The sequence below is a fragment of the Rhinolophus ferrumequinum genome, unplaced genomic scaffold (assembly GCF_004115265.2).
Source record: "Rhinolophus ferrumequinum isolate MPI-CBG mRhiFer1 unplaced genomic scaffold, mRhiFer1_v1.p scaffold_56_arrow_ctg1, whole genome shotgun sequence".
In the NCBI taxonomy this organism is placed as follows: Eukaryota; Metazoa; Chordata; class Mammalia; order Chiroptera; family Rhinolophidae; genus Rhinolophus; species Rhinolophus ferrumequinum.
In genome coordinates, this window is record NW_022680421.1 from 66,131 (window position 1) to 93,914 (window position 27,784).

Here is a 27,784-nt window from a genome sequence, read left to right on the forward strand (position 1 = left end):
TGGTAGAAAATAATTGCAAATTATACATCTGATAGTGTGATAATATCTAGATTGTAAAAGAACCTCTAAAACTGAACCCCAGAAAACAACAGAGCAAAATCACAAAAAAGGAGAAAATCTGTGTTAACAACAACAAAAAAGAGATAATAGATATGCAGGAAGGGGACCCTCATGCACTATTTGTGGTAAATGAATGGGTGCAGCTCCTACAGAAAACAGCATGCCTGTTGCTGAAAATATTAAAAATAAAACTATCATATTATCCAGCTATCCCACCTCTGGGTATTTATCTAAATGAAACAAAGTCACCATGTCGCAGAGTTATCTGTGCTCCCATGTTTACTGAAGCTTTATGTACCATAGCCGAGACATGGAAACAACCTAAGTGTCCATCAACAAGTGAGTGAATAAAGTATGTGTAATGGAATAGTATTCAGCCATAAAAAGAAGGAAATGCTGCCGTTTGCAGCAACATAAATTGACCTTGAGGGCATAATGCTAAATGAAGTAAGTCACACAGAGAAAGGCAAACACTGTATGACCTAACTTATGTGTGGAATCTAAAGAGAATCATACAAAAAGGGATCGTATGTGTCGTGACCGTGGGTGGGGGCTGGGCAGTGGGAGAAGTGCATGATGATGATGAAAAGGTACAAACTTCCAGTTACAGGAGAAGTGAGCGCCGGGATGTAGTGGACAACTCGCTGGCTGCAGTGAACACTGCTGTGTGCTGTGTTGGACGTTGGTGAGGGAATCGACCCTCAAAGTACTCAGCACACGGAAAACACACTTTCCCTCCTTGTTCTTTTCTTTGTTTTCTTCTCTTTTCTTATTTCCATAAGAGATGATGGATTTTTATCAAAACTTTATGTGGCAATCATTTCTGAAGATATGAAGACATAATTTTATTTATAATAATTTTATTCTGGTATTACAGAATGGTACGCCCAATATCTATGTAACTTTACTACCAATTGTCTCCCCAGTAAACTTTAATTTAAATAAAAAAATAATTGTTACTGTATTGGGAAAAATAAAACAAATTCCAGTAAAAGATCATCTCTAAAGTACAAGTAGTAACAATATTAGGAGGACGGACCATGTGCCCCGAGAATATTGCTGATGGTCCATGAACAGGTGGAAGGTGTCTGGACACATTTCAGAGAAAACCACGTGCAACATCATGTGCCCTCAGAACACATTTGTATGACGGCTTGTGTTTGAATGTATTTCTTTTTCTAAAACCTGTGTGTGTGTGAGTTTGAGTGTGTGAGTTTTCTGTGCTTGTGTGTGAGTGTCTCTGTGTGTGTGTCTGAGTGTGTGTGTCTGTGAGCCTGTGTGAGTGTCAGTGCACGTGTGTGAGTCCATGTGTGTGTGTGTGTGTGTGTGTGTGTGTGCTGATCAAGTAGCATGAGAACAGCGTGAAACCTGATCACTACCTATGTGAGCAGACACGCTAGGGGGCACATTTTGTTGTGTATTGAAGAGCTCACATGACATTTTACTTAAAGTTGTCAAGAGCTCATCTGCTCCTTTCTAGAAGAGCCTTCAGGATGGTCTTTTTATCAAGAAATAAATAAAGGACACTCAGGAACTTGGTGAAGGAGTAGTTCCCAGTCACTGCAATATGTCATCTGAAAACAATGTCCCTTCTTCACTTGTCTGCAGTGAGAGTATGAGAAAACAGAGCCACAAAGAAGAAGTAAGTGTTGTCCCTGGGGGCAGCTGAGAGCTTTGAGAGGAAATCGCTGCTCCCAACAAGGAGCCCCTTCCCCACCCAGGAGAACACCTGTTCTCTGTGCGTCTGGAGCGCCCCCTGGTGTCCTGAGCGCCCCCTGGTGTCCTCACCGCCCCCTGCAGCCCAGTCCCCCTGTCCCCTACAGGGAGGTTTGTGTCTGGGCTCACACTGACTTCCCCTCACTGTGTCTGTCGCACAGTAATACACGGCCGTGTCGTCAGCTCTCAGGCTGGTCATTTGCAGATACAGCGTGTTCTTGTTGTTGTCTCTGGAGATGGTGAATCGGCCCTTCACGGAGTCGGCGTAGTATGTGCTACCACCATTATATCTGATGTATGAGACCCACTCCAGGCCCTTCCCTGGAGCCAGGCGGACCCAGTGCATCTCATAGTTACTGAAGGTGAATCCAGAGGCTGCACAGGAGAGGCGCAGAGACCCCCCAGGCTGCACCAAGCCTCCCCCAGACTCCACCAGCTGCACCTCACACTGGACACCTGCAAACACAGAGACATCCTGGTCAGAAACTGTCACACAGACACTGTTTCTCTCACTCATATTCTCTCACATACTCAGAGGCTCCTGTTCTCCATAAATTACCTCTTAAAACAGCCACAAGGAAAACCCAGCTGAGCCCAAACTCCATGGTGTGTCGTCTGTGCTCTGTGCTGATCACGGAATGGGGACACCTGGGGATCCCGGGGCTGGGGCTCCTGTCCCACAGCTGGGCTGGTTTTCATCAGCACAGGGGCCCCTATTTGCATGTCCTCCTTCCATATAGGGAGCTCCGGGCTTGGACACCTAGACAAGGGCGGGGCGTCATGCAGGCGTGAGTGTCCTGGTTGGTTGGTGGTCACGTGAGAGTTCAGGAAAACATGATTTCTTATACGGGATGGTGCTGGAGTGAGTGCTCAGCACCCATGACCTCATTTCATTTGTGTGTGAGCACCCAGAGCAAGTGACCGAGGTATCAATCCCACCTGCATGTTGCAGAGGTAAAGCTGCACACGGCAGCCTGAGGAGCCGTGTGATGTGTCCAAGGGCACATATCAGCTGAGAGGGAGCCCCGGTACCCTCCCCATGGACCCCACTGCTCCCTCATCCCACTCCAGGGCAGGGATGGACGTGCCAGGTGTGGTTCCAGAACTTCTTTCCTGTAATAAAAACACATGTGATATTCTGCATTGTAGTATTTACCTAAGAATGCAGCTGTATTTTCATGAGTATTACATTTTGCATGTTATTGTCTGTCTGTCTTTCCTTACCAATTGTCCCTTTATTTCCTTGTAGTAGCTTTAATGATGCATATTTCACCACAGTAAATGGCCCAGATCAGGAGGATGCAGGTCTTACCTGAATCTATAGACATTTTATTGGATCTGGAAGCAAGGAGCACGAGTAGGAACAGCCCCACCCATTGTCCTCTCTCTGGGTCACTCTCAGTGTCCCACCTGAGGGACTTGTGGTGATGCCCAGCTCAGGTGGGCGTCTCGTGGAGACTAGCAGGCAGGGAAAGAGCCACCATGGCAGGGACAAGGGACCCTGTCAGTAGTGTGGGGCTGTGACTTCACAGTGGGAGAACGAAGACGTTTAACTCTTAGTGAATCCAGGAAGGTATATTTGGAACTGCTCAGTTTTGATGACATGTGGACAAGTGCCAATATCAATATATAATTGAGTGAATGATACTAAATCTACTGGTGTGTGGACATAGCAGGGGGAAGATGTAAATGTATGTTGTCAGCCTCATTGTATGTAGTGAAATGTCCACATGCATGTTCCTCGAAGAAGAAAAATAAAATAACTCCAGATTATCCTTGCTGAAACATACTGACTGACAGTCCACCAGAATCCCCAATCTGTCTATATTATAAATTAGATCCCTGATTGTATTTCAAAGTCGATGTCAATTCTGACAACGGCCTGGTGTGTCCTCCCCAGCCTGCAGCATCCCCACACCACGTCACTGCCCTGTGCAAACAGCCCACTGGGTCTCCACCAGGAGAGCGAGGAGGAGGACACCTGCCCTCACCTGCCATCACCGTCAGTCCCAGACCTCAGTGTTTGCCTTGAATCATGGAAACTCATTTTAAATTTGAATTTATTGCCCATTATGTTTGGTAAATTCTCCCAATAGAAAAGGATATTTACAGACACTTCAGCAGTACTCGCACAAACGTTGTTTTAAATTTTTTTCTTTTATGTAAAGAGGTAGGAAGCCCCAGGCCCTCCGAGGAAGCCCCTCCCCTTCCCACTTCCCAACTACTCCGGGGCTGCAGCTCATATTTGGTGGGTCCTGAGCGCCCCCTGCAGCCCAGTTTGCACCCTGCAAGGGAGGGTCCTTTCAGGGTTCACAGGGCATGACCTCCAGCGTCTCTAGGACAGTGTTACATGTCTGTGCCCTGACTCACAATGCTCCCTCAGGGACTCCATGAACTTTGACATCGTACTGGGAAACCGTGCTTTGGCGTCACTAAACCCCATGACACTGTACATTGTCCCCATGCAAGGTCTTTATGAAACCACCAGGGAGCCCCTTCACCCTAGGCCTGGAAGATGCAACAACACAGTCGTGAGTCCACAAGCTCAGGGGGCTTTGGGGGCCTCTCATCTCCTTTAGGTTCCTCTGGTTGAAGGTCACGTCTGACTGTATCTGCAGGTGTAGACTCACGGAGCTGAAAGCCTGCTTCACATCTGGTCGTCAATAGGACACACACACACTCACACTCAAACTCACACAAACACTCACACACACACTCACACACTAAATTTCGTGCTAGCAATTCCAAATCTGCCTTTCATCTCTGTAGCTCACAATAGGCCTGGGTGTGTGATCAGCTTTGACAAACAGAACAAAAGCAAACATGACTGATACTGCGGGGACATGCATTGATTCCTCTTGAAATAGTCTTCAGGGAACCAGGGTCTGCTGGCTCCTGTCAACCTTCCATTCTTGGGTAGAGTGAACATTATAGGAGCTTAATGAACAATCGGATGCTATGAAGTGCTAACTGCACTTCTAAACAGACCCAGGGCATCACCCCAAGACCACTGGAGGCTGTCCCTGCAGGTGACCTGAAACCTGGCACTGCCAGGGCCACTGGCCAGGCCCCAGAGGAGAAGAAGACAGCTTTCCCCAGGTCACAGGTCGGGAGACTTGGCTTTCACTTCTTCCTTAAAATAACCATCATGGACACTCTGTGAAAATGTAGGAAACAGTTCTCTTATGAATTAACATTCCCGCACTTATTAGTCATTGGCTGTAAGGCTGCCTGGGGAGTGCTTGTCTCTTTCTATCCCCCTTCATCTTTGTGTTTCCACTGTGAGCTCCTTTTCAACCTGTCCCCTGTTCTTATTCACTGTCTTTTTCAACAGGTTGTGCAGACACCAAACGCCCTCTTATGTGAGTTTACTAAACCCTGGTGACATTAACTAACCAATGTGATGGCTGGTTATGTCGACACCTCAATAGTGCAAAAGCACCAGGCTGTGTTCCTGCTGATGTGACATCTGGTGGACTGCGGACCAACACTTGTGACAGACAGGGTGTGGTGTCCATGACGACACAGACATCACTCGGCCTCTTCTGCTGCTCAGTCACTCGGGCCCAGGGTGTTCCGCACAAACTCAGGGACTCTACTTATCTAGAAGGAGACACAGGAGAAAAACGTCCCCTGAGCGCTGGAAGCAGATAAGACACTACGTTCCTGGTGACATATCAGGACTGTATTGCCATCAAACTCTGTGGTCTGAGTCCACAGGTGGCACGTCCAAACCTCCCAAGGAGACTAAGTGACTGTAGCACCACCTTCTGGGCCCAGGTTCCTGCCAGCTCACCAGGTGTTTGGTGGCTCATCCACTTCCCCATGGGACTCGGTTATTGAAGCTGCTCCCAAGTCAGCTGCCCAATACCACCGACTGTGGATACCCCACAATGGAGTATAACTTTCAAAAGAGTTACTTGCAAAGGAGGCAGAGAAAGAAGGGTATATGGACCCTCCATTGTGTCCTCAAATGAATTAAATAAATCTCCCCTGTGTAAAGGACTGTCCTTGATCCAAGGGTGGGCTCCTAAGGTATCAAGGTCTTTATCCCAAGAAATGGAAGGAATTTTGAAAATATGATACATTAAAATTTTTTTTTTTAAATATATTGGGGTGACAAAAAAAATCTTAAGATGGAGAGACTGACTTGACCTCTTGTATGGACACTGATGCCCACACACTGTCCTTGGAACAGCAAGGTGGGGGAGACTCTGCTCCAGGGACAAAAGCCACACAGGGATGGATGGGACGTGTAGGGACCTGCCATGAGCCCCAAATGCAAGGGATGCAGCTCTGATGGTGGAACAAGCCCCTGCAGCCTCTGGGAGACGCACAGCCCTGGGGACACTGTGATTTAGACCCAGTTTAGCTCTTTTCCTGGACAGTAAGAGGATAAGTCTGCCTTTCAAACCTATGTTGCAATGTTTTGGGACAGTTTCCAGAGACACCAACGTGCAGGTTCTACATGTCCACACAGGACTGTGGATGCCTGCGTTCTCATGACTGTTAGGGGCGGGGACATAGCTCAGGGCTTCTGTGTTCTCTGTCCTCCATTCTGCTTCCTGCCGTGACCCTTAGACTGTGATGCAGTTTATCTTCTCTGACCACAGAGAGGGAGCCGCCTGCTCCTGCTCCAAGGAGAAGATTCTGGCATCTTTTGAGGACTCAGTTCAGGGTTGTCATGCTCCAATCCACCATCGTGGTCATATATACACAATAAAAATAAGTAAACACTACAGAAAGTTTCATTATTTTCTCTCCTCCTAGGGGTTGGTTTGCCAACGCAGAACTGAAAATATTCCAAAAATAATTAATGAAAGCAGTCCCTTTGTCTCTCTATCCATAACCCTAAGTCAAAGACAGGCTGTGCCCAGCTGTCCCTGTCGTCTCCTCAGCCCCGCACAGCTGCCCTCTCCTCAGGGTTTCTGACACTCTCAGGATGTGGGTCGTCTCACTGTGTCCCTCGCACAGTAATACACGGCCGTGTCCTCAGGTCTCAGACTGCTCAGCTCCATGTAGGCTGTGCTGGTGGACGTGTCTGCGGGGATGGTGACTCTGCCCTGGAACTTCTGCGCATAGTTTGTGCCACCATTGCCTACATAGATCTCCCCTATTCACTCAAGCCCTTGTCCTGGGGCCTGTCGCACCCACTGCATCCAGTAGTCAGTGAAGGTGTATCCGGAAGCCTTGCAGGACACCTTCACGGAGGCCCCAGGCTTCCTCACCTCAGCCCCAGGCTGCACCAGCTGGACTTCGGAGTGGACACTTGTGGAGAGGAGACAGGAGTGGGTGGAACCCCCGTGACTGGCCCAGGTCCCCTCACCAGCCAGGGACTGCGGAGCCCCTTACCTGTCGCCACTGCCACCAGGAAGAGGACTGTCCATCTCCAGTCCATGGTGAGGGCTGTGCTGTCAGGACGTCTGTTGGGGAGCGTGTGGCTGTGGGGCGATGCTCTCAGGGCCCAGACATGTCCGTATTTAACCCCGCCCACCTCAGCTCATTTGCATATTCATGAGCAGAGGGTCTCATAGCTGAAGACTGGGCCCACCTGAGAGAAGCTTGATGACACGGGATCGTGCTCAGTGGGCCTCTGAGGGTCCAAGTCCTAATCCCTGTTGGAGGATATGTGTCTCCTGCCAGGTCCCTGAATCTGTGCAGACAGAGCCCCTCCCACTGAGGGCAACCCCTCCCCCAGGACGTGATCCTCACTGACAATCCACCTTTGAAGGACACGGAGACCACCTGAGCCTGTTCTGGGCTTTGATCTGAATGTCTCATTCTATGGTCAGTGTCTGTCTTCAAATTCTGAGAATTTCAAACTGGGAAATTCATCCTTTTCATCCAGGTTTTTTTTTTAACTAAAGCTCATTGGGGTGCCAATTGTTAGCTTTTATTACGACATACCGTATTCTTAGAAACTTCAATTTCAATTAGATTTTACTGCTCTTTGTCTTTGGTAAATTCTCCCGATAGAATAGGATATTTACAGACACTTCAGCAGTCTTTGTCCAAATCTTGCTTTAGAGGTTTCTAGAAAGAGGTCGGAAGCCCCAGGCCCTCAGAGGAGGCCCCATCCTTTCCCCTCAACACCTGCTCCTGGGGCTGCAGCCCCTGCTGGTGGGTCCTGGGCGCCCCCTGCTGCCCAGTCTGCACCCTGCAGGGGAGGGTCCGCTCTGGGCTCACAGGGCGTGACCTCTAGCGTCTCTAGTCCAGTGTTAAATGTCTGTGACCTGACCTCACTATGCTCCCTCGGGGACACTCTAAGTTTTTAACATCATGCATGAAATAATGAATTGATATTACTAAACCCAAATGACTCAGCAGGGAGATGTTAAGAAAGTGTTTTTTAAAAGACCCAGGGAGCCCCTTCCCTGCGGCTTCCAGATGCACAGACACTGTCCTGAGTCCAGAAGCTCTCGGGAACTTTGGAGGGGGCGGGAGGCTCTTATCTCCTTAAGATTCCTCTCCTTAAAGGTGACATCTGGAAATTCCTGGATTGTCTCACAGCCCACTCACCTCTGCTCGTCAATAAAATAGACACACACAGAGGGAATGAATTTAGGAGGAATGGACCACAAAGTGTCCTAGTCCCCTGTACTTAATACGTGGGTGTGGGGGCAGAGCCCCAGAGAGCAGTTTCCAGGCTCTCGGCCTCACGGGGAAAGGTTCTGGCTCAGGTAGTAGATGGCCGTCAGCTGTGGCTAGTTGGCCGTCAGCTGTGGCCATTGAGCCATTGGCCACTAATATAAGTGCCGCGGCTGCGTTAGGGAGGGAAGTCGAGGAGAGAGTCGGTCGGTTGGCAGAAAGTGGACAGCAAGTCGCACGTCGTGTGAATCCAGCCTCCAGTGAGACTATAGTGGTATGACTCCCCTACCTATGGCTCCGTGGGTGTTCCTTTTTGGCCTTGCCACATCCTGAGTTCTGTGGGGAGCAAGACCAGAGGCCTGGCAGGCCACACTGCATGACAAAGGAGCAGGACCAGAGACCCCGCAGGACACCCTGCATGACAATGTGCCGTCCCCACTCTGATCCTAGACCTGGGGTGTGTGACTTCTCTTGTAAATAAAACCCCAGGAAATGTGACACACCCACATACTTGGGAAGAACCTACACCCTGGCTCTGCTTTTCTCACAGCCCTTGGGCCCTGTGCAGAGGACCCATGAGATGGACCAATTTTGTCCCACAGATTGTCAGATACGAGGCCCAATCACACTATTGCCCACTGTCGTGTGGGAGACCCTGCTCGCTGCACCACTGGTCGTGCAGGGAGTCACTCGGGGTCTCTGCTCCCGCTCCCCACATAAGAACACAGGATATGGTGAGGTCAAAAAGGAACACCCACGGAGCCATAAGTAGGGGAGTCATATCTCTATACTCTCACTGGCCGCTGGGTTGGAGACACAGGAACCAGGAGCAACACAATTCTCAACCCTCACTGTGCCGCTTGCAGGCTCAGCCCCCATGTTCTTGCCAGCCCCCATTTTCTGCTAGCGTAGCCACAGCAGTTATATTAGAGGCCAATAGCTCACTGGTTACAGCTGACGGCCAACTAGCCACAGCTGATGGCCATCCAATCACAGTTGATGGCCATTTACTACCTGAGCCAGCACCTTTCTTTGTGAGGACGAGAGCTTGGAAACTGCTTTTTGGGGCTCTGTCCCACACCCACTCACAGCACCTGCAGTGGGCGTCCCTTGGAGAACCCATGTCTGCGGGAGGGGAGGCAGCACCGTTGTCAGCTGACTCAGGTGAGGCTGCTCGTGCGTGTGTGACATTATGTATCCTTAGGATAAATCACCTGTGAGGTGGTCCCCTGGGTCTGGCTGTGTCCTCCTCAAGGGCTCTCCCATGGTCAGCTCACTTCCCTGTGACTCTCCCTTCCCCCATGCAGTCTCCGTGCCCAGAAATACGTGGCTGTGTCTGCAGGGTCCATGCTGGTCATTGTTAGGACCACCTGGTTTCTGGAATTGTCCTTGGAGATCGAGAGCCGGCTCTTCAGAGATGGGCTGTAATACTTACCATCATCCCACCAAATGTCTGCGAGACACTGCAGGGCCTTCCCGGGGGGCTGACAGACCCAGCCCACACCCATACCACTAGTGCTCAGTGAGAACTCCGAGAAGGAGCAGGTCAGCGTAAGGGTCTGGGTGGGTCTCACCAGCCCAGGACCCGACTCCTGCAGGGTGACCTGGGACAGAACCCCTGTGGAGAAAGCACGAGAAAGGTGAAGCTACTTCTGGACGAGAACTGGAGTCCCTCCATCCCTGAGGTCCTGACCAGAGCACTCACAGGAAGGGACGGTCAGCAGCAGGAGAGTGGAGCAGAGCATGTCCATGGAGGGGCACAGTCACTGCCCCAGGCCAGGGCTCGGCTTTTCAATCCACGGAGGGGGATGGGGAGATTTGCATGGTGTCACATGGTGCTGACCCCTATGGGTGACTCAGGTCTGTGCAGTAGGGGAGCGAGTCTGTGTTGTAGGAGAAGCGAGCCCTGGGTGTGGGCTCCACGTCTGCTCTCCATGGGGACCCGACTCAGCACTGGGTGTCAGGAGACAAGTCCTCAGAAGTGCCCAGTGTGTGGATGGAGTCTGGGCTGGGACACCCCTCTTCCCACAGACAGTGTCCTCTGCGTGGACGCCCCTCCAGGGACCCTCGCCCTGGGGGTCCTGTCCTAGAGGAGGGGGAGTGGAGAACTGGCCGGACGGTCCCCCTCCTGCCTCCAGGGCTGAGGTGTGAGCCTGGGCTGAGCAGGAGGCTGAGCCCGCTGTCGTGTCCGAGCTTCCCTGTGGTTAGGAGACAGAGGGTCAGTGGACACGTCACTCACACTTACTGTGTGAACAAGTGCAGCTCATGGGCGTGTTCCCACTGCGTGTGCATCCCACAGGGTGGTCCCGACGTGGACCTCATCAGGGGGCACGGTCACCTCTGTGGGCTCAGTGACCTCACGTCGGCCTCCCCTCTTCTCCCCCGTGACCCCGACATTCTAGGGCATCCAGTGCTCTGTATGCTCCTCCGTGCTGGCCGTTCTGAGCTCCATGATTTTCCATAACTGTGTTCACTGCCTGTCCTGTAATGTTGCTCTGAACCCACAGTTCTGTCGTGATTAAACACGTGTGGTTTGTGTGGGGTCTATTGCTCCAGGTTTCGGGGCCAAGAGCACGAAACGTGCCTGAGTGACAGTGCTATTAGAATACTGCACAGGCACAGTGCGCTCAGCGTCAGGAAGAACCTGGAGGAAGCCTGCAAAGGGCTGCAGTGTCAGTCAGGGTCACACCTGATAAGCCCTGGACTTATGTCAGTGCCTCTCATAGAATGACCGGGTGACAACTAGGTTCCCTGTATCCTCGGGTCAATCCATGTTTCAGAATCCTGGGAAGAGCATATGGGCCTACATTTGGTTGCACACTGAATTTATGGTGAAGAAGGAATTGCTTCGAATAAATTTCTTTCTTTGAAGTGAGGTAATTGCATGTAAAGTGGAGAGTTTCTCAAATAAAACTGTGTGTTATCAAAAGATGGACTGGTGACAGATACAAATGAAAATATTATTACCATGCAATTTGGCCCCTCACACACACACACACACACACACGAATGGACTCACACACACTGGGACAGACCCAAGCACAAACTGTTCACTCAGATCTGCATTAAATTACTGCTGTGTCCAGTGAATGCAGCAAACTCATATACAATGTAAAGCAAATCCACACACACATTAAACTCTTCTCCTAAGGGAAACTCCATTTAATTAATGGGATAAAATGTATTCCACATATGACATCATGTCCTGTGTCACAATGCTAATTGTACGTCTTCCTTTCCAATTGGAGCCTTCGTTTAATTTTTTGGTGAAATGTCTTTGGGTCTGACCTGCACCCCTGTGATGGATGGGAGTGGAGAGTGTGGCCTCTTTGTCTTACTCCTCGTCTTCGAGGGAAAGGTGTTATTCTTTCACTGTGGAGCATGAAGTTATGTGTGCACTTCATACAGGGCCTGTATTATATGCAACAGTTCCTTCTATTCCCAGTGTGTTGCATGATTTTTTTTTAAATTAGAAGCCATGTTAAATTTTGTCCTAAGTGTCCATCAACAAGTGAGTGAATAAAGTATGTGTAATGGAATACTATTCAGCCATAAAAGGAAGGAAATGCTGCCGTTTGCAGCAACATAAATGGACTTCTAGGGCATAACGTTAAACTTTGTAAGTCACACAGAGAAAGGCAAACACTGTATGACCAAACTTATGTGTGGAATCTAAAGAGAATCATACAAAAAGGGATCGTATGTGTCGTGACCGTGGGTGGGGGCTGGGCAGTGGGAGAAGTGCGTGATGATGATGAAAAGGTACAAACTTCCAGTTACAGGAGAAGTGAGCGCCGGGATGTAGTGGACAACTCGCTGGCTGCAGTGAACACTGCTGTGTGCTGTGTTGGACGTCGGTGAGGGAGTCGACCCTCAAAGTACTCAGCACAAGGAAAGCACACTTTCCCTCCTTGTTCTTTTCTTTGTTTTGTTTTCTTCTCTTTTCTTATTTCCATATGAGATGATGGATGTTATCAAAACTTATGTGGTAATCATTTCTGAAGATACGGAGACATAATTTTATTTATAATAGTTGTTACTGCAGTGGGTAAAAATAAAACAAATTCTAGTGAAAGGTCATCTCTAAAGTACATGTAGTAACAATATTAGGAGGACGGACCATGCGCCCCGAGAATATTGCTGATGGTCCATGAACAGGTGGAAGGTGTCTGGACACATTTCAGAGGAAACCACGTGCAACATCATGTGCCCTCAGAACACATTTGTATGACGGCTTGTGTTTGAATGTATTTCTTTTTCTAAAACCTGTGTGTGTGTGAGTTTGAGTGTGTGAGATTTCTGTGCTTGTGTGTGAGTGTCTGTGTGTGTGTCTGAGTGTGTGTGTCTGTGAGCCTGTGTGAGTGTCAGTGCACGTGTGTGAGTCCGTGTGTGTGTGTGTGTGTGTGTGTGTGTGTGCTGATCAAGTAGCATGAGAACAGCATGAAACCTGATCACTACCTATGTGAGCAGACACGCTAGGGGGCACAATTTGTTGTGTATTGAAGAGCTCACATGACATTTTACGGAAAGTTGTCAAGAGCTCATCTGCTCCTTTCTAGAAGAGCCTTCAGGATGGTCTTTTTATCAAGAAATAAATAAAGGACACTCAGGAACTTGGTGAAGGAGTAGTTCCCAGTCACTGAGACATGTCATCTGAAAACAGACAATGTCCTTTCTTCACTTGTCTGCAGTGAGAGTATGAGAAAACAGAGCCACAAAGAAGAAGTAAGTGTTGTCCCTGGGGGCAGCTGAGAGCTTTGAGAGGAAATCCCTGCTCCCAACAAGGAGCCCCTTCCCCACCCAGGAGAACACCTGTTCTCTGTGGGTCTGGAGCGCCCCCTGGTGTCCCGAGCGCCCCCTGCAGCCCAGCCCCCCTGTCACCTGCAGGGAGGTTTGTGTCTGGGCTCACACTGACTTCCCCTCACTGTGTCCCTCGCACAGTAATACACGGCCGTGTCCTCGGTGGTCACAGAGCTCAGCTGCAGGGAGAACTGGTTCTTGGACGTGTCTCTGGAGATGGAGGTGCGGCTCTTGAGGGACGGGCTGTAGTTAGTGCTCCCTTCATAACATATGCGCCCGATCCAGTCCAGTCCCGTCCCCCGGGGCTGTCGGATCCAGTGCCAGCAGTAACCACTGGTTGTGATGGAGAATCCAGAGACAGCGCAGGTGAGGGACAGGGTCTGTGAGGGCTTCACCAGTCCTGGGCCCGACTCCTGCAGCTGCACCTGGGACAGGACACGTGGGGACAAGGAGAATCAGTTGTCACTCACGTGCAGTCACATCCATCCCACAGACCCGTGTCTGACACCTGAGACCCTCACCTTGGGGGGCTGTCACCAGGCACAGGAGAAGACCCAGCAGTGCCATCTTCTTCTACACCAGAGCTCTGCCTTCCCCAGAGACCTCAGCCCTGTGTGAGGAGAGAGCTGGGAGCTCACAGCCCAAGGAGGGTTTTACCCTGGAGCCTGGGGAGAAATTTGCATGTGGGGCAGCCTGTTCCTATAAGTGGGGAGGGACTGAGTCAGGCTCCCCTGGTCCTTATGGGCCCAGTAGGGTCTCTCTCTTGAATTCATACAGCCTCTGAGTCTGGGATGAAAGAGCCCATGGTCTATAAGATACACTGAAAAAGGTCAAAGAAAAACCATACTTTTGTGAGTCGATCACCAGGTTTCAAAACTTATGGATATTTTTAATAATTATTAAAGTTCTTAGCATTTTGTGCAGGCACATTCTGACACCCAACACATTAAATATATTCACAGTTCCCAAACGTTCATAGATAAAAATTCAACTAAAATAAAAATTTGATGTCAGTTTTCTTGTAAATATATCAGAAACACAAACAGTCCTTCCCACCTCTACTTCTTTTGTGCTCATGTGACTTCATTTTTCTCTAAGTAACTGACTCCCTGCACAGTCAGGCTTGGAGGCTCCTCCTTAAAGATGTTGGACATTTATACTGTGGTTTGTCTCACTTCTCGTTAAGAGGTGATTAGTCTTTCCACTGCTTCATAAGATATTTATCTTATTACAGTTTGTAATGTGCAGCATATATTACATTTCTTGAATAAAATTCTAAGTATCAAACTTTTTTATTTGAATAGAAATCACCATATTGCTTTTTTTTAAAATTGGGGAAGGGATACAGGACTTTACTGTGGAACAGTGTGTACTTCTAGGACTTTTTTCCAAGTCAAGTTGTTGTCCTTTCAGTCTTAGTTGTGGAGGGCGCAGCTCAGCTCCAGGTCCAGTTGCTGTTTTCTAGTTGCAGGGGGCACAGCCCACCATCCCTTGCGGGAGTCGAACCAGCAACTTTGTGGTTGAGAGGACGCGCTCCAACCAACTGAGCCATCTGGGAGCTCAGCGGCAGCTCAGCTCAAGGTGCCATGTTCAATCTTAGTTGCAGGGGGCAGAGCCCACCATCCCTTGTGGGACTCGAGGAATTGAACTGGCAACCTTGTGGTTGAGAGCCCACTGGCCCATGTGGGACTCGAACCGGCAGCTGTCGGAGTTAGGAGCATGGAGCTCTAACTGCCTGAGCCACCAGACCATCCTAGCATATTGCTGTTTGAAGGTCCATACTTTGTGTGTCACATCAGGAAGCCCTTGTCTTATCCAAGGTCCCACGCATTCTGCTCCATTGACGTGTGTCTCTCCCTCCACCAATGACACACAGTCTTGATTATTGCAGCCACTTCACAAGTCTCTTCCCACTTTCAGAAACTCTTCAGTAGTAACTAAAATAACAGAACACTGGGCAGAGTTGGATTCTGGAGCATCCTGAGAAGGGCTGCAGGCAGATCTTTGTCTCCATGTCCATCATCTGTAGGTCCCGGGAAGCCCACATCCTGGTCTGAGGACTGGGGGCCCCCATCCCTTTCTGATGGACGTCAGGGACAGGTGGTGTTGGCTGTGGGGTCACTGATGACTCAGGGACATGTGCCCATGGCCTGCAGCCTCCTCGTTCCCCACTGTCTATTCTGATGCCCAGGGCTGGGGTGTGCTGACCGCTGGCCCTTTGTGACATAGGTTAGAGGTCAATGAAGCCGTCCCAGGACAGGGCTGAGCCTGTTCTCTCTCTTCTCTGCTCAGGGAGGTTCCCAGAGTCTGGGCTCAGCTCCAGAGGCTTCTGGACAGCTGCTCAGACCACACAACACCCTGACCTCAAACAGACTCCTACCTTTGCCCACAGTTTAGGACAGGAGGTGTTGCCTCTTTCCAAATGAGGCCACAGAGAGCAGCACAGACACACACACAGGAAACCCCACGTGACACTGAGTTTTCCCAGATGTCAGAGCCCAACTGAGACAGCCAATCGTGAAGACAAGCAGTTACAGGGCGTCTCTAAGACCCCCCTCAATACTAAACCTTCCTGCTTTAGTACCAGTTGTCTGCATTCTTCCATGAGATGTCAGTCAGGCACGGCCACCAGAGGACACACAGGAGGGGATCAGGGGAAAACAGAGTTTATCACGCTCACAGGTCCTACAAACAGAAAGATTGAGACCACGTGAGACCACATGGAAGGACCAGGGTGGTCAGCAGGCAGGAGACAGGGAGCGAGGGGCAGCTGAGGACCTGGTCTCATTGGCCTTTCCCTGGGAAAGGAGGGGCAGGCAGGTGATCAGCGTTGGATGGACCAGGTTGAGTAATGTCAGTGGGCTCAGACATGAGGGGCGTCTCCCTGTGCCGGGCACGTGGGCCTGGGATGATGAAGGCAGAGAAGTGTGTCCTGGTGTGCGGGCCAGAGAGAGGCGGTGCTCTGGGTGGGTGAGTTTGTGTGTGAAAGGCCTGCTCCAGCCTGGGCTGTGCTTCCCCTTAGGACTGAGACGAGGGGCTGTGTCTCCCCAGCAGGAAAGGTCTGTAAAGATGTGGAAACATGATAAGTAGATAAGGTGATAAAGTGCATGAACACACACGATGCAGGAGGTGCCTTTCTGCATTCCCAGCAGCTGCTCCTTGCCCTGTTCTGTCCCCATTTTATGCAGGAAAACCATGGGTCCTCTACCCTCTACCATGAACCACGGAGACAGGCCTGGGAAACAGAGTCGTACCCCCAGGAATCTCCTATTCAGACCCCTGAGAACTCCAGGTTCCAGCACCCAAGTTCCTCTCCAGACTCGGGGTTCAGCTCCCCTCTGCTCGTCAGCTTGGGCTCAGGCTTCATGTGGGCGTGTGGGTGGGGCTGTAGGCTGTACACTGTGTGCTGGGCGGGGGCTCCTATACACTCGGGGTCTAGTGTGTGAGCGCTCTACCCTCCCCCATGATTCCTTTCTATTTGATAAAGTAGATGAACCCGTATTTATCCAGGACACAATGGGGTGGATGACAGAAGGCTAGCTTCTATAAAAACAGATCTAACAGGTGGAACGGTCTACACCATGCAGTGAATTAATCCTGTTCTCCTTGGATTAGGGATGCTGGGCCGTCCCCATGAGGAGTGGACACAGAAATGTCCCTCAAAGCGACGAGGAGCCACTTCTGTGAGAAGCTCAAATGCTCCTTAGTCTCTCCGACCATGAAACCCAGAGAGAAATCCAAACTCACGAGGTTCCCCACATGGGAAATCTCAGCCCTTCTGATCACACCCACCTGCATCGACCCCTCTGAATGGATGTCTTCCTGAGTTTGGTGAGTCCTTACAGCAAAGACCTTTACGTGGGTGTAAAGCTAAAGTCACCAGCAGACGGACTGTGCCATGTCAGGGCCCCGTGCAAATCAGTGTGAGGGACCCTTGTTAAAGGTTAAGAATATAGTGACACTGAGAGCACAGCATACACTCTCAGTGATGCACAAATGCTGTTTCTCACTTCTCTTCAGTTGAATGGCTTTAAAATGACTCCCACACTTTAGCTTCATTCTGCAGCAAGAAAGTGTCTCTTCTTCTTGTGATACCAAGTTAGATACTCATGCCACCAGGTGTCCTGGTGCAGGATTGTGGAAGTGACCTGTCCCCTGGTGGTCACGCTGAGCCACACGGGCTGCAGGAGGCAGGCACGTTGTCACGATTTCTTTCCTTCCATCAAAGACTTTGGGATGAAGGGCTGACATCTAAGGTCAGTGTTTTGCTCAAAGAACAGAATTGGAAATGGAGACAGAAGATGAGGACACCTTTTAGCACCTACACTTCGTTTTAATTGCAAAAGTTTGACGATAGCTGCTTCGTTTGATATGTCAGGGCTACCAAAAAATGTACACACATGACTCGTATTTATCTTTCATTATTGGTATATGTTGAGTATTACAATTTTAATGCACTTTTTTCCTTTCTTAAAATGTGTATATATTTTTTCTCACCCTCTGTATGTTCATTTTTTGTAGCTATTTCTTTAATTCTACAATCAAATTGATTGAAAGTTTTAGAGAATGTGAGTGAACATAAATTGAGAAAACAATATTTTAAATACTTGTATTGAGAGCAATACTCAATTATTCTCTATTCTGTATCGAGTTTCTTTAATACATTCAGCTCATATGCCTTTGCTATATTTTTAATTTAATGTCTTAAAGAATCTTTCAGTTGTGGGTTCCCTGTCAGTCCTGCTTCATGTCTTTCCCATAACTTTAGCTCACAAATACCCGACTCGGCACGTGGACCGCTCACTGTCACATGAGAAGTGACCAGCACACCCACTGTGCTCCCTGATCAGTTTCTCGACACAGCCACCCATGAGGTGTTCACCGTGATTCTCTCTAAATGTAGGGTCATTGGGGTGTCCTGTGTCATAAAGCTCCTGACTTGTTAGTGGTGCTTGTTAGTCAGCAGCCAAATCTGTCCCCACCTGACACAGGCCTGTCCTGCAACAGTGCCTGTGTCACCATGAGTCATGTTTCCGTGACAGATGGGCTCAGCAGGGCCCCTTCAAACCACGTGAGCGTAACCTGACCTGTGGTGTCCACAAATGGACACACATATTAGATGGATCAGATGACATGGGGACACGTGAAAGCCCATATATTTACTGGACCTCCCTCCTGTGACGGGTACTGTGGGGAGAGCTGGGGGTGTGAGCAGAGCTCCAGCCCCATGGAGCTCAGGGTCTGGGACAGAGTGAGTGAGAATTAGGACAGTAGGTGACAGAAGGTGATGTTGGGGAGGGTTTCAACTTCCACCTGAAATATGAAGAGCAATTGGTTAATGTTGAAATGTAGGGAGGACAGAGGTTCCTGGGCAAACAGCCCTGGAGGCTGATCCCCTGTGGGCCAGGTGTGCCTGTGGGAAGGACGTGCAGTGTGGGGACACCGTGGGCATGTGGGGGACAGAGGGCCTGAGCTCAGCACACAGGGGCCTGGGCTGTGCTGGGGTCTCTCTTTGTGGTAGATGTTTCCCAACCACAGGGGAGACGATAACCTTCAAGATGGTATCACTGTCAAGAAATAAAAACAGAACACAGAGGAAGTCAGTCAAGGAAAGAAATAGGTCACTGGTGATATTTCTTTGTAAACAATGGTACCTCCTTGTCAGCTGCTGCGAATAGCAGACGTTAGAGTAACAGAGAAGACACAAGAAATGCCCCTGGGGGCAGCTGAGAAATTTCAGAGGAAATCTCAGTTCCCAACAGGAAGTCCCTTCCCCACCCAGGTCCCCACCTGCTTCTGGGGCTGGTCCCTGTGCTGGGTGTGTCCTGAGCGCCCCCTGGTGTCCTGAGCGCCCCCTGGTGTTCTCAGCGTCCCCTGCAGCCCAGCCCCGCTGTCCCCTGCAGGGAGGTTTGTGTCTGGGCTCACACTGACTTCCCCTCACTGTGTCCCTCACACAGTAATACACGGCCGTGTCCTCGGCTCTCAGGCTGGTCATTTGCAGATACAATGTGTTCTTGGCGTTGTCTCTGGAGATGGTGAATCGGCCCTTCACGGAGTTGGCGTAGTATGTGGTACCACCACCACTACTAATGTATGAGACCCACTCCAGCCCCTTCCCTGGAGCCTGGCGGACCCAGTGCATCTCATAGTTACTGAAGGTGAATCCAGAGGCTGCACAGGAGAGGCGCAGAGACCCCCCAGGCTGCACCAAGCCTCCCCCAGACTCCACCAGCTGCACCTCACACTGGACACCTGCAAACACAGAGACATCCTGGTCAGAAACTGTCACACATCCACTGTTTCTCGCACTCATATTCTCTCACATACTCAGAGTCTCCTGTTCTCCACAAATTACCTCTTAAAACAGCAACAAGGAAAACCCAGCTGAGCCCAAACTCCATGGTGTATCGTCTCTGCTCAGTCCTGACCACGGAATGGGGACACCTGGGGATCCCGGGGCTGGGGCTCCTGTCCCACAGCTGCAGGGTCAGGGCTGGGCTGGTTTTCATCAGCACAGGGGCCCCTATTTGCATGTCCTCCTTCCATATAGGGAGCTCCGGGGTTGGACACCTACACGAGGGCAGGGCCTCACGCGGGCGTGAGTGTCCTGGGGCACTTTCTGGCAATTAGAACATTTGGGAAAATATGAATTATTATGTTAGAGGCTGATGTAAACACTTAGGACCCATCATCTTATTCCATTTTTACTTATACACACAAGTCATGTGATATAGATATCAGTTTTATGTCTATTTCACAGATGAACAAGTTCAAAGAGACCCATAGAGTTATAAGCTGTCCGGTTAAAGTGATCTCATTTGTCTGTCCCTGTGCTCCTCCCTTTGGACCCCACAGCTCCCCAGATCCACCTCCAGGACAGATGGACTCATGCCCAGTGAGGTCTGCAGACCCCCTTCCTATAATGAGAACATGTGGCGTTTGCTGCCCTCCAGTGTTTACTGAGAACATGTAGTGAGATCCCGGGTCACACATGTGTATGTTCAGGAGTCTGTACCTTGTGTGGTGTCATATCCGTGTTTCTGGCTTTCTCTCTCTTGTGATATATGCATTTTAATGTAACCACCATGTTGTGGTATAGCTCTGTCAGGTACAGTCCATGTCAATGTGACAAAGCACACACTGAACAGTTACTGTGGATAAGTCCTGGTGTGTGTTCACCTGCCCGTCATCACCACCAGCACCACCAGCACCATCAGCAAATGGTGACCAGTCCTCACCGTGCTGCTTCCTGTGTTCCTGCCATTCATCTGCCATTCTTGCCAGCCTCCCACCCTGTGCCCAGGTGCTCCTGTCATCTTCATGTTTCCTCACAGTAGGTCTCATCTTTCATGTTCACACAAATGGAATCACACAGCATATACTTACAACTTTTATCTTCTCAGTGTCACAATTGGAAATGCAATGTGTGCTATGAATGAGGCTCATATGGGATTAGTGCTGACTCTTCTTCCAAGAAGTGGATATTTTCACTGTGTTTCTGTTCTCCTGCTGACAAGTGTTTGGAGTGTCCCCATTCCTGCCTATGACACGGGAAGCCGCTACTCATCTTGGACACGCAGAGAGCTGAGGACATGTGATTCTCATTCTTAGAACATACACAGCGACAATAAGAAGACAGATGGACTAGGTGCAAATCCGTAATTTCCTTCAACACCATCCGATAAGTGAGGTCACGGAAAGCTACACTCCGAGGTCTAGATGTCAGGAGCCTGCAGTAAGAAAACGACCAAGAATCTTTCTCCCAGGGTGACAGGTCTCCAGATGGCACAGACCTGCAAAGAACAAGGGATTAATGACAAATACGTAAACATTTCAAAAAGCCACTGTGCTAAGATCAGAGTGAATCTGCCAGGATGCACAGACTGAGGGGACCTGACCTTCCTGCTGGTCTCTCCAGGACTGGGCAAGATCCACACCAGCTCCCACCCTCCAGAATCTGATTGTGGAGACCATCCCTTCACAGCAGCCTGGTTGTTTTGCCCCAGTCTGGGAAGTGATCCACACCTCAGGGCTTGTGGAAAATGAGAGAATCTCCAGCCTGCACGAACTGGAGCTCTCACTTGGAAAGAGCAAGAACGAGAAAGAATGTAAAGCCAGAGGGTGACAGAATTCCTCTTCCCTCAGAGACTCTGTGACAAAGGAACCATGTTCTCACCGGGGTCTTGCTCTGAATATCCCCAGTGACCAGTGATGCTGAGTGACTTCTCCTAGCCCCTTTCCCACCTCTGTGTCCTCTGAACTGACAGGTCTGTACAAATCTCTGCCTGCTGTATAAACAGTTGTTTCTTTTCCTTCCGTTGAGTTTAGAGGGTTCTTATTATATTCTGGATACATTCTGCAGCCATCTGATGGGTACATGATGTGCAATTATTTTATCCTGGTCTGTGGCTTGTCTTTCATTCTCTGGATAGTCATGTAGGAACAAAAAAGTTTTTAAGTTTGGTATAGTCTAACTTACACTTTTTTCCTTGAATGCGTCATGCTTTTTCAAACACAATATAATTTCATAATTATTAGTTGCCTGTAAATAATTTCATGATTTGCAATTTATCTAAAAAAAATTTTTGTGTGAGGTCTTAAAGTTGTGACATAGGTGATATAATACAGAATTGTACACCTTAAATCTATGTAATTGTACTAACAATTGTCACCCCAATAAATTAAAATAAAATAAAAAAGAAAAAGAAAAAAGGAAAAAAAAAGTTGTGACATAGTCACTCATTCATATATGTTAACACTATTTATTTCTTTAGGAATTTATAGACTTTGGTGATTCTTTTTCGTGGTATGGTCTTCATAAAATGCCGACAATTCTGATTACATGCTCAAACTTGAACTTGAGACGTCATGAGAGATGCTTTGCAGTATCTTTTCTGCCAGGTTGCTCGTCAGATGTAAACATGTACTTCTGGAGTCAAACTTAGGCATCTCTGTTTCCAGGTTTGGGTGTATCACTATCGTGGCCTGTCATGGCTCTCTGGGTGCAAAATCACGTCCTGGAGCAAGTTTTATGCGTCACACCTCCCGTGTGAAACCGCTGACGATCATCTGTGCACCGCCACTGTCAGTCACTCCATGAGGAGAGCACCATCCATCTGTGCTGTCATTTCATACAATATTTATTCCTGCATTTTGGACCACTTTTTCTTCTTCATGGCAACAGAAGCTGGGATATGAAACTCGGGAATTCATTCGGATTTCTTATGAGCTAATGTTACTTCAACATGAAATCCAGCATTTTAATCAAAGTTGACTTTGTGTTTGTTTGTATTCTGTCACTTACAGGGACAGCAGCCCGTGAAACAGCAGCATTCTGTGGGTGATCTTGTGTCTACGTACCTGACCTTGTCAGATTGAATGCTGATGAAACAGAATTGAGCCTCTCACCTGCATGCAGCACTCACAGGGCCGTGGGTCTTCTAAGGAGAGAAGAGAAAGGAAGACGGCGGTCTGAGGCTGTGGGTTGGGAGGAACCCCAGAGCCTGGCAGGAAATGCCATGTGCCACACGTTCCTGTGCTGCAGACGTGGGGGCCCAGCTGAGGCCCAGCCTGGGTTCTTGTACAGGAGTCCCCGGGGCTGTGTCTCTGTGCCTCCGTGCACAGAAATACGTGGCTGTGTCTGCAGGGTCCATGCTGGTCATTGTTAGGACCACCTGGTTTCTGGAAGTGTCCTTGGAGATCGAGAGCCGGCTCTTCAGAGATGGGCTGTAATACTTATCATCATCCCACCAAATGTTTGCAAGCCACTCCAGGACCTTCCCGGGGGGCTGACGGACCCAGGCCACTCCCATACCAGTAGTGCTCAGTGAGAACCCCGAGAAGGAACAGGTCAGCGTAAGGGTCTGGGTGGGTCTCACCAGCCCAGGACCCGACTCCTGCAGGGTGACCTGGGACAGAACCCCTGTGGAGAAAGCAGGAGAAAGGTGAAGCTACTTCTGGACGAGAACTGGAGTCCCTCCATCCCTGAGGCCCTGACCGGAGCACTCACAGGAAGGGACGGTCAGCAGCAGGAGAGTGGAGCAGACCGTGTCCATGGTGGGGCAGAGGGTCAGTGGACACATCACTCACACTTACTGTGTGAACAAGTGCAGCTCATGGGCGTGTTCCCACTGCGTGTGCATCCCACAGGGTGGTCCCGAAATGGACCTCGTCAGGGGGCACAGTCACCTCTGTGGGCTCAGTGACCTCACGTCGTCCTCCGCTCTTCTCCCCCGTGACCCCGACATCCTAGGGCATCCAGTGCTCTGTATGCTCCGCCGTGCTGGTTGTTCTGAGCTCACTGTTCTGTTGTGATTAAACACGTGTGGTTTGTGTGGGGTCTGTTGCTCCAGGTTTCAGGGCCAAGAGCATGAAACGTGCCTGAGTGACAGTGCTATTAGAATACTGCACAGGCACAGTGCGCTCAGCATCAGGAAGAGCCTGGAGGAAGCCTGCAAAGGACTGCAGTGTCAGTCAGGGTCACACCTGATAAGCCCTGGACTCATGTCACTGCCTCTCACAGAATGACCGGGTGACAACTGAGTTCCCTATATCCTCGGGTCAATCCACGTTTCAGAATCCTGGGAAGAGCACATGGGCCTACATTTGGTTACACACTGAATTTATGGTGAAGAAGGAGTTGCTGGGAATAAATTGCTTTCTTTAAAGCAATTTAATAAGCTTCTCAAATAAAACTATTTGATATCTAAAGTTGGAATGTGATAGATAGAGATGAAAATATTATTACCCTGTGATTTGGCCCCTCCCACACACGCGCACACACACACACACACACGAATGGACTCACACACACAGGGACAGACCCAAGCCCAAACTGGTCACTCAGATCTGCATTAAATTACTGCTGTGTCCAGTGAATGCAGCAAACTCATATACAATGTAAAGCAAATCCACACACACATTAAACTCTTCTGCTAAAGGAAACTCCATTTCATTAATGGGGTAAAATGTATTCCACATATGACATCAAGTCCTGTGTCACAATGCTAACTGTACATCGTTCTTTCCAATTTGGAGCCTTTATTTAATTTTTTGGTGAAAATTCTTTGGGTCTGACCTGCACCCTGTGATGGATGGGAGAGTGTGGCATCTTTGTCTTCCTCCTCGTCCTCGAGGGAAAGGTCTTATTCTTTCCCTATGGAGAATGAAGTTATGTGTGCACTTGTGACATAGGGCCTTTATTATATGTCACAGTTTCCTTCTATTCCCAGTGTGTTGCACGATATTAAAATAAAAAACCATGCTGAATTTTGTCATTTTATTTTCGTGCATTGATTGATCACCTGATGGAAAAAGAGCAGTGTCATCAAGAAATGGTGCTGGTATCAGTGGACATCCTCCTGCAAAAGAATGTGACTGAACCCCATCATATGCCATATACAAAAATTACTCAAAATGATTTATATATAAATATACAAGACGTGTAAGTATAAGATGTAAAAGTATAAAAACCCTAGAGAAAACATAAAGGAGAGCTTCATAACAATGGATTTGGCAATAGTTTATCCAATATGATATCAAAACACAGGCTACGAGCACAATAGACAAATCAGGATAGATGAAACTCGAAATTGTATGTGCATTAGAAAGACACAATGGACATCATGAAAAGGAACTTATTGAATGGTAGAAAATAATTGCAAATTATACATCTGATAGTGTGATACTGTCTAGATTGTAAAAGAACCTCTAAAACTGAAACCCAGAAAACAAAATAGCATAATCACAAAAAAGTAAAAAATCTCTATTAACAACAACAAAAGAGATAATAAATGGTGGCACAGATGTGCAGGAAAGGGAACTCTTATGTCCTATTGTTGGTAAATAAATGGGTGCAGCTCCTACAGAAAACAGTATGCAGGTTCCTCAAAATATTAAAAATAAAAGTATGATATTATCCAGTAATCCCACCTCTGGGTATATATCTAAATGAAACAAAGTCACCATGTCGCAGAGTTATCTGTGCTCCCATGTTTACTGAAGCTTTATGTACCATAGCCGAGACATGGATGCAACCTAAGTGTCTATCAACAAGTGAGTGAATAAAGTATGTGTAATGGAATAGTATTCAGCCATAAAAAGAAGGAAATGCTGCCGTTTGCAGCAACATAAATGGACCTCTAGGGCATAATGGTAAACTATGTAAGTCACACAGAGAAAGGCAAACACTGTATGACCTAACTTATGTGTGGAATCTAAAGAGAATCATACAAAAAGGGATCGTATGTGTCGTGACCGTGGGTGGGGGCTGGGCAGTGGGAGAAGTGCATGACGATGATGAAAAGGTACAAACTTCCAGTTACAGGAGAAGTGAGCGCCGGGATGTAGTGGACAACTCGCTGGCTGCAGTGAACACTGCTGTGTGCTGTGTTGGACGTTGGTGAGGGAGTCGACCCTCAAAGTACTCAGCACAAGGAAAGACACTTTCCCTCCTTGTTCTTTTCTTTGTTTTGTTTTCTTCTCTTTTCTTATATCCATATGAGATGATGGATGTTATCAAAACTTATGTGGTAATCATTTCTGAAGATACGGAGACATAATTTTATTTATAATAGTTGTTACTGCAGTGGGTAAAAATAAAACAAATTCTAGTGAAAGGTCATCTCTAAAGTACAAATAGTAACAATATTAGCAGGACGGACCATCTGCACCGAGAATATTGCTGATGGTCCATGAACAGGTGGAAGGTGTCTGGACACATTTCAGAGGAAACCACGTGCAACATCATGTGCCCTCAGAACACATTTGTATGACGGCTTATGTTTGAATGTATTTCTTTTTCTAAAACCTGTGTGTGTGTGAGTTTGAGTGTGTGAGTTTTCTGTGCTTGTGTGTGAGTGTCTCTGTGTGTGTCTGAGTGTGTGTGTCTGTGAGCATGTGTGAGTGTCAGTGCACGTGTGTGAGTCCATGTGTGTGTGTGTGTGTGTGTGTGTGTGTGCTGATCAATTAGCATGAGAACAGCATGAAACCTGATCACTATTTATGTGAGCAGACACACTCTGGGGCACATTTTGTTGTGTATTGAAGAGTCAACATGACATTTTACTTAAAGTTGTCAAGAGCTCATCTGCTCCTTTCTAGAAGAGGCTTCAGGATGGTCCTTTCATCAAGAAATAAATACAGGACACCAGGAATTTGGTGAGGAGTGGTCCCAAGTCACTGCAGTATGTCATCTGAAAACAGACCATGTCCCTTCTTCACTTGTTGTCTGCAGTGAGAGTATGAGAAAACAGAGCCACAAAGCAGAAGCAAGTATTATCCCTGGGGGCAGCTGAGAGCTTTGAGAGGAAATCTCTGTTCTCAACAGGAAGCCCCTTCCCCACCCAGGTCCCACCTGCTCCTGGGGCTGGTCCCTGTGCTGGGTGTGTCCTGAGCGCCCCCTGGTGTCCTGAGCGCCCCCTGGTGTCCTGAGCGCCCCCTGGTGTCCTGAGCGCCCCCTGCAGCCCAGCCCCCCTGTCCCCTACAGGGACGTTTGTGTCTGGGCTCACACTGACTTCCCCTCACTGTGTCCTTCGCACAGTAATACACGGCCGTGTCGTCGGCTCTCAGGCTGGTCATTTGCAGATACAGCGTGTTCTTGTTGTTGTCTCTGGAGATGGTGAATCGGCCCTTCACGGAGTCGGCGTAGTATGTGCTACCACCATTATAACTGATGTATGAGACCCACTCCAGTCCCTTTCCTGGAGCCTGGCGAACCCAGTTCATGCCATAGTCACTGAAGGTGAATCCAGAGGCTGCACAGGAGAGGCGCAGAGACCCCCCAGGCTGCACCAAGCCTCCCCCAGACTCCAACAGCTGCACCTCACACTGGACACCTGCAAACACAGAGACATCCTGGTCAGAAACTGTCGCACATCCACTGTTTCTCTGTCATATTCTCTCACATATTCAGAGTCTCCTGTTCTCCATAAATTACCTCTTAAAACAGCCACAAGAAAAACCCAGCTGAGCCCAAACTCCATGGTGTGTCGTCTGTACTCTGTCCTGATCACGGAATGGGGACACCTGGGGATCCCGGGGCTGGGGCTCCTGTCCCACAGCTGCAGGGTCAGGGCTGGGCTGGTTTTCATCAGCACAGGGGCCCCTATTTGCATGTCCTCGTTCCATATAGGGAGCTCCGGGCTTGGACACCTACACAAGGGCAGGGCCTCATGCAGGCGTGAGTGTCCTGGTTGGTTGGTGGTCACGTGAGAGTTCAGGAAAACATGATTTCTTACACGGGATGGTGCTGGAATGAGTGCTCAGCACCCATGACCTCATTTCATTTGTGTGTGAGCACCCAGAGCAAGCGACCGAGGTATCAATCCCACCTGCATGTTGCAGAGGTGAAGCTGCACACGGCAGCCTGAGGAGCCGTGTGATGTGTCCAAGGACACATATCAGCTGAGAGGGAGCCCCGGTACCCGCCCCATGGACCCCACTGCTCCCTCATCCCACTCCAGGGCAGGGATGGACATGCCAGGTGAGGTTCCAGAACCTCTTTTCTGTAATGAGAACATGTGCGATTTTCTGCATCGTAGTATTTACCTAAGAATGTAGAGAATGGGATACACGTACATATAATTTCATAAGTGTGACATTTTGCATGTTGTTGTCTGTA

The 27,784-nt window shown here is 48.9% G+C and overlaps 3 gene segments (V, D, J or C); all 3 read right to left on the minus strand.

The window, feature by feature from the left end:
* The window catches only part of LOC117020008 (immunoglobulin heavy variable 1-46-like), a 36,378-nt gene extending 29,169 nt beyond the window's left edge, over positions 1 to 7,209 (minus strand). Inside the window, 1 exon segment of the V gene segment in view lies at positions 7,129 to 7,209. Coding sequence covers positions 7,129 to 7,174 — 46 coding nt within the window.
* Positions 7,210 to 9,632: 2,423 nt separating this feature from the next.
* On the minus strand, positions 9,633 to 10,147 carry LOC117020009 (immunoglobulin heavy variable 2-5-like). The segment is given in 2 exon segments: positions 9,633 to 9,982; positions 10,070 to 10,147. Coding segments are annotated over 2 exon segments (396 nt in total).
* A 16,234-nt stretch (positions 10,148 to 26,381) lies between these two features.
* On the minus strand, positions 26,382 to 27,294 carry LOC117020010 (immunoglobulin heavy variable 3-23-like). The segment is given in 3 exon segments: positions 26,382 to 26,392; positions 26,649 to 26,999; positions 27,101 to 27,294. Coding segments are annotated over 3 exon segments (540 nt in total).
* Positions 27,295 to 27,784: the final 490 nt, after the last annotated feature.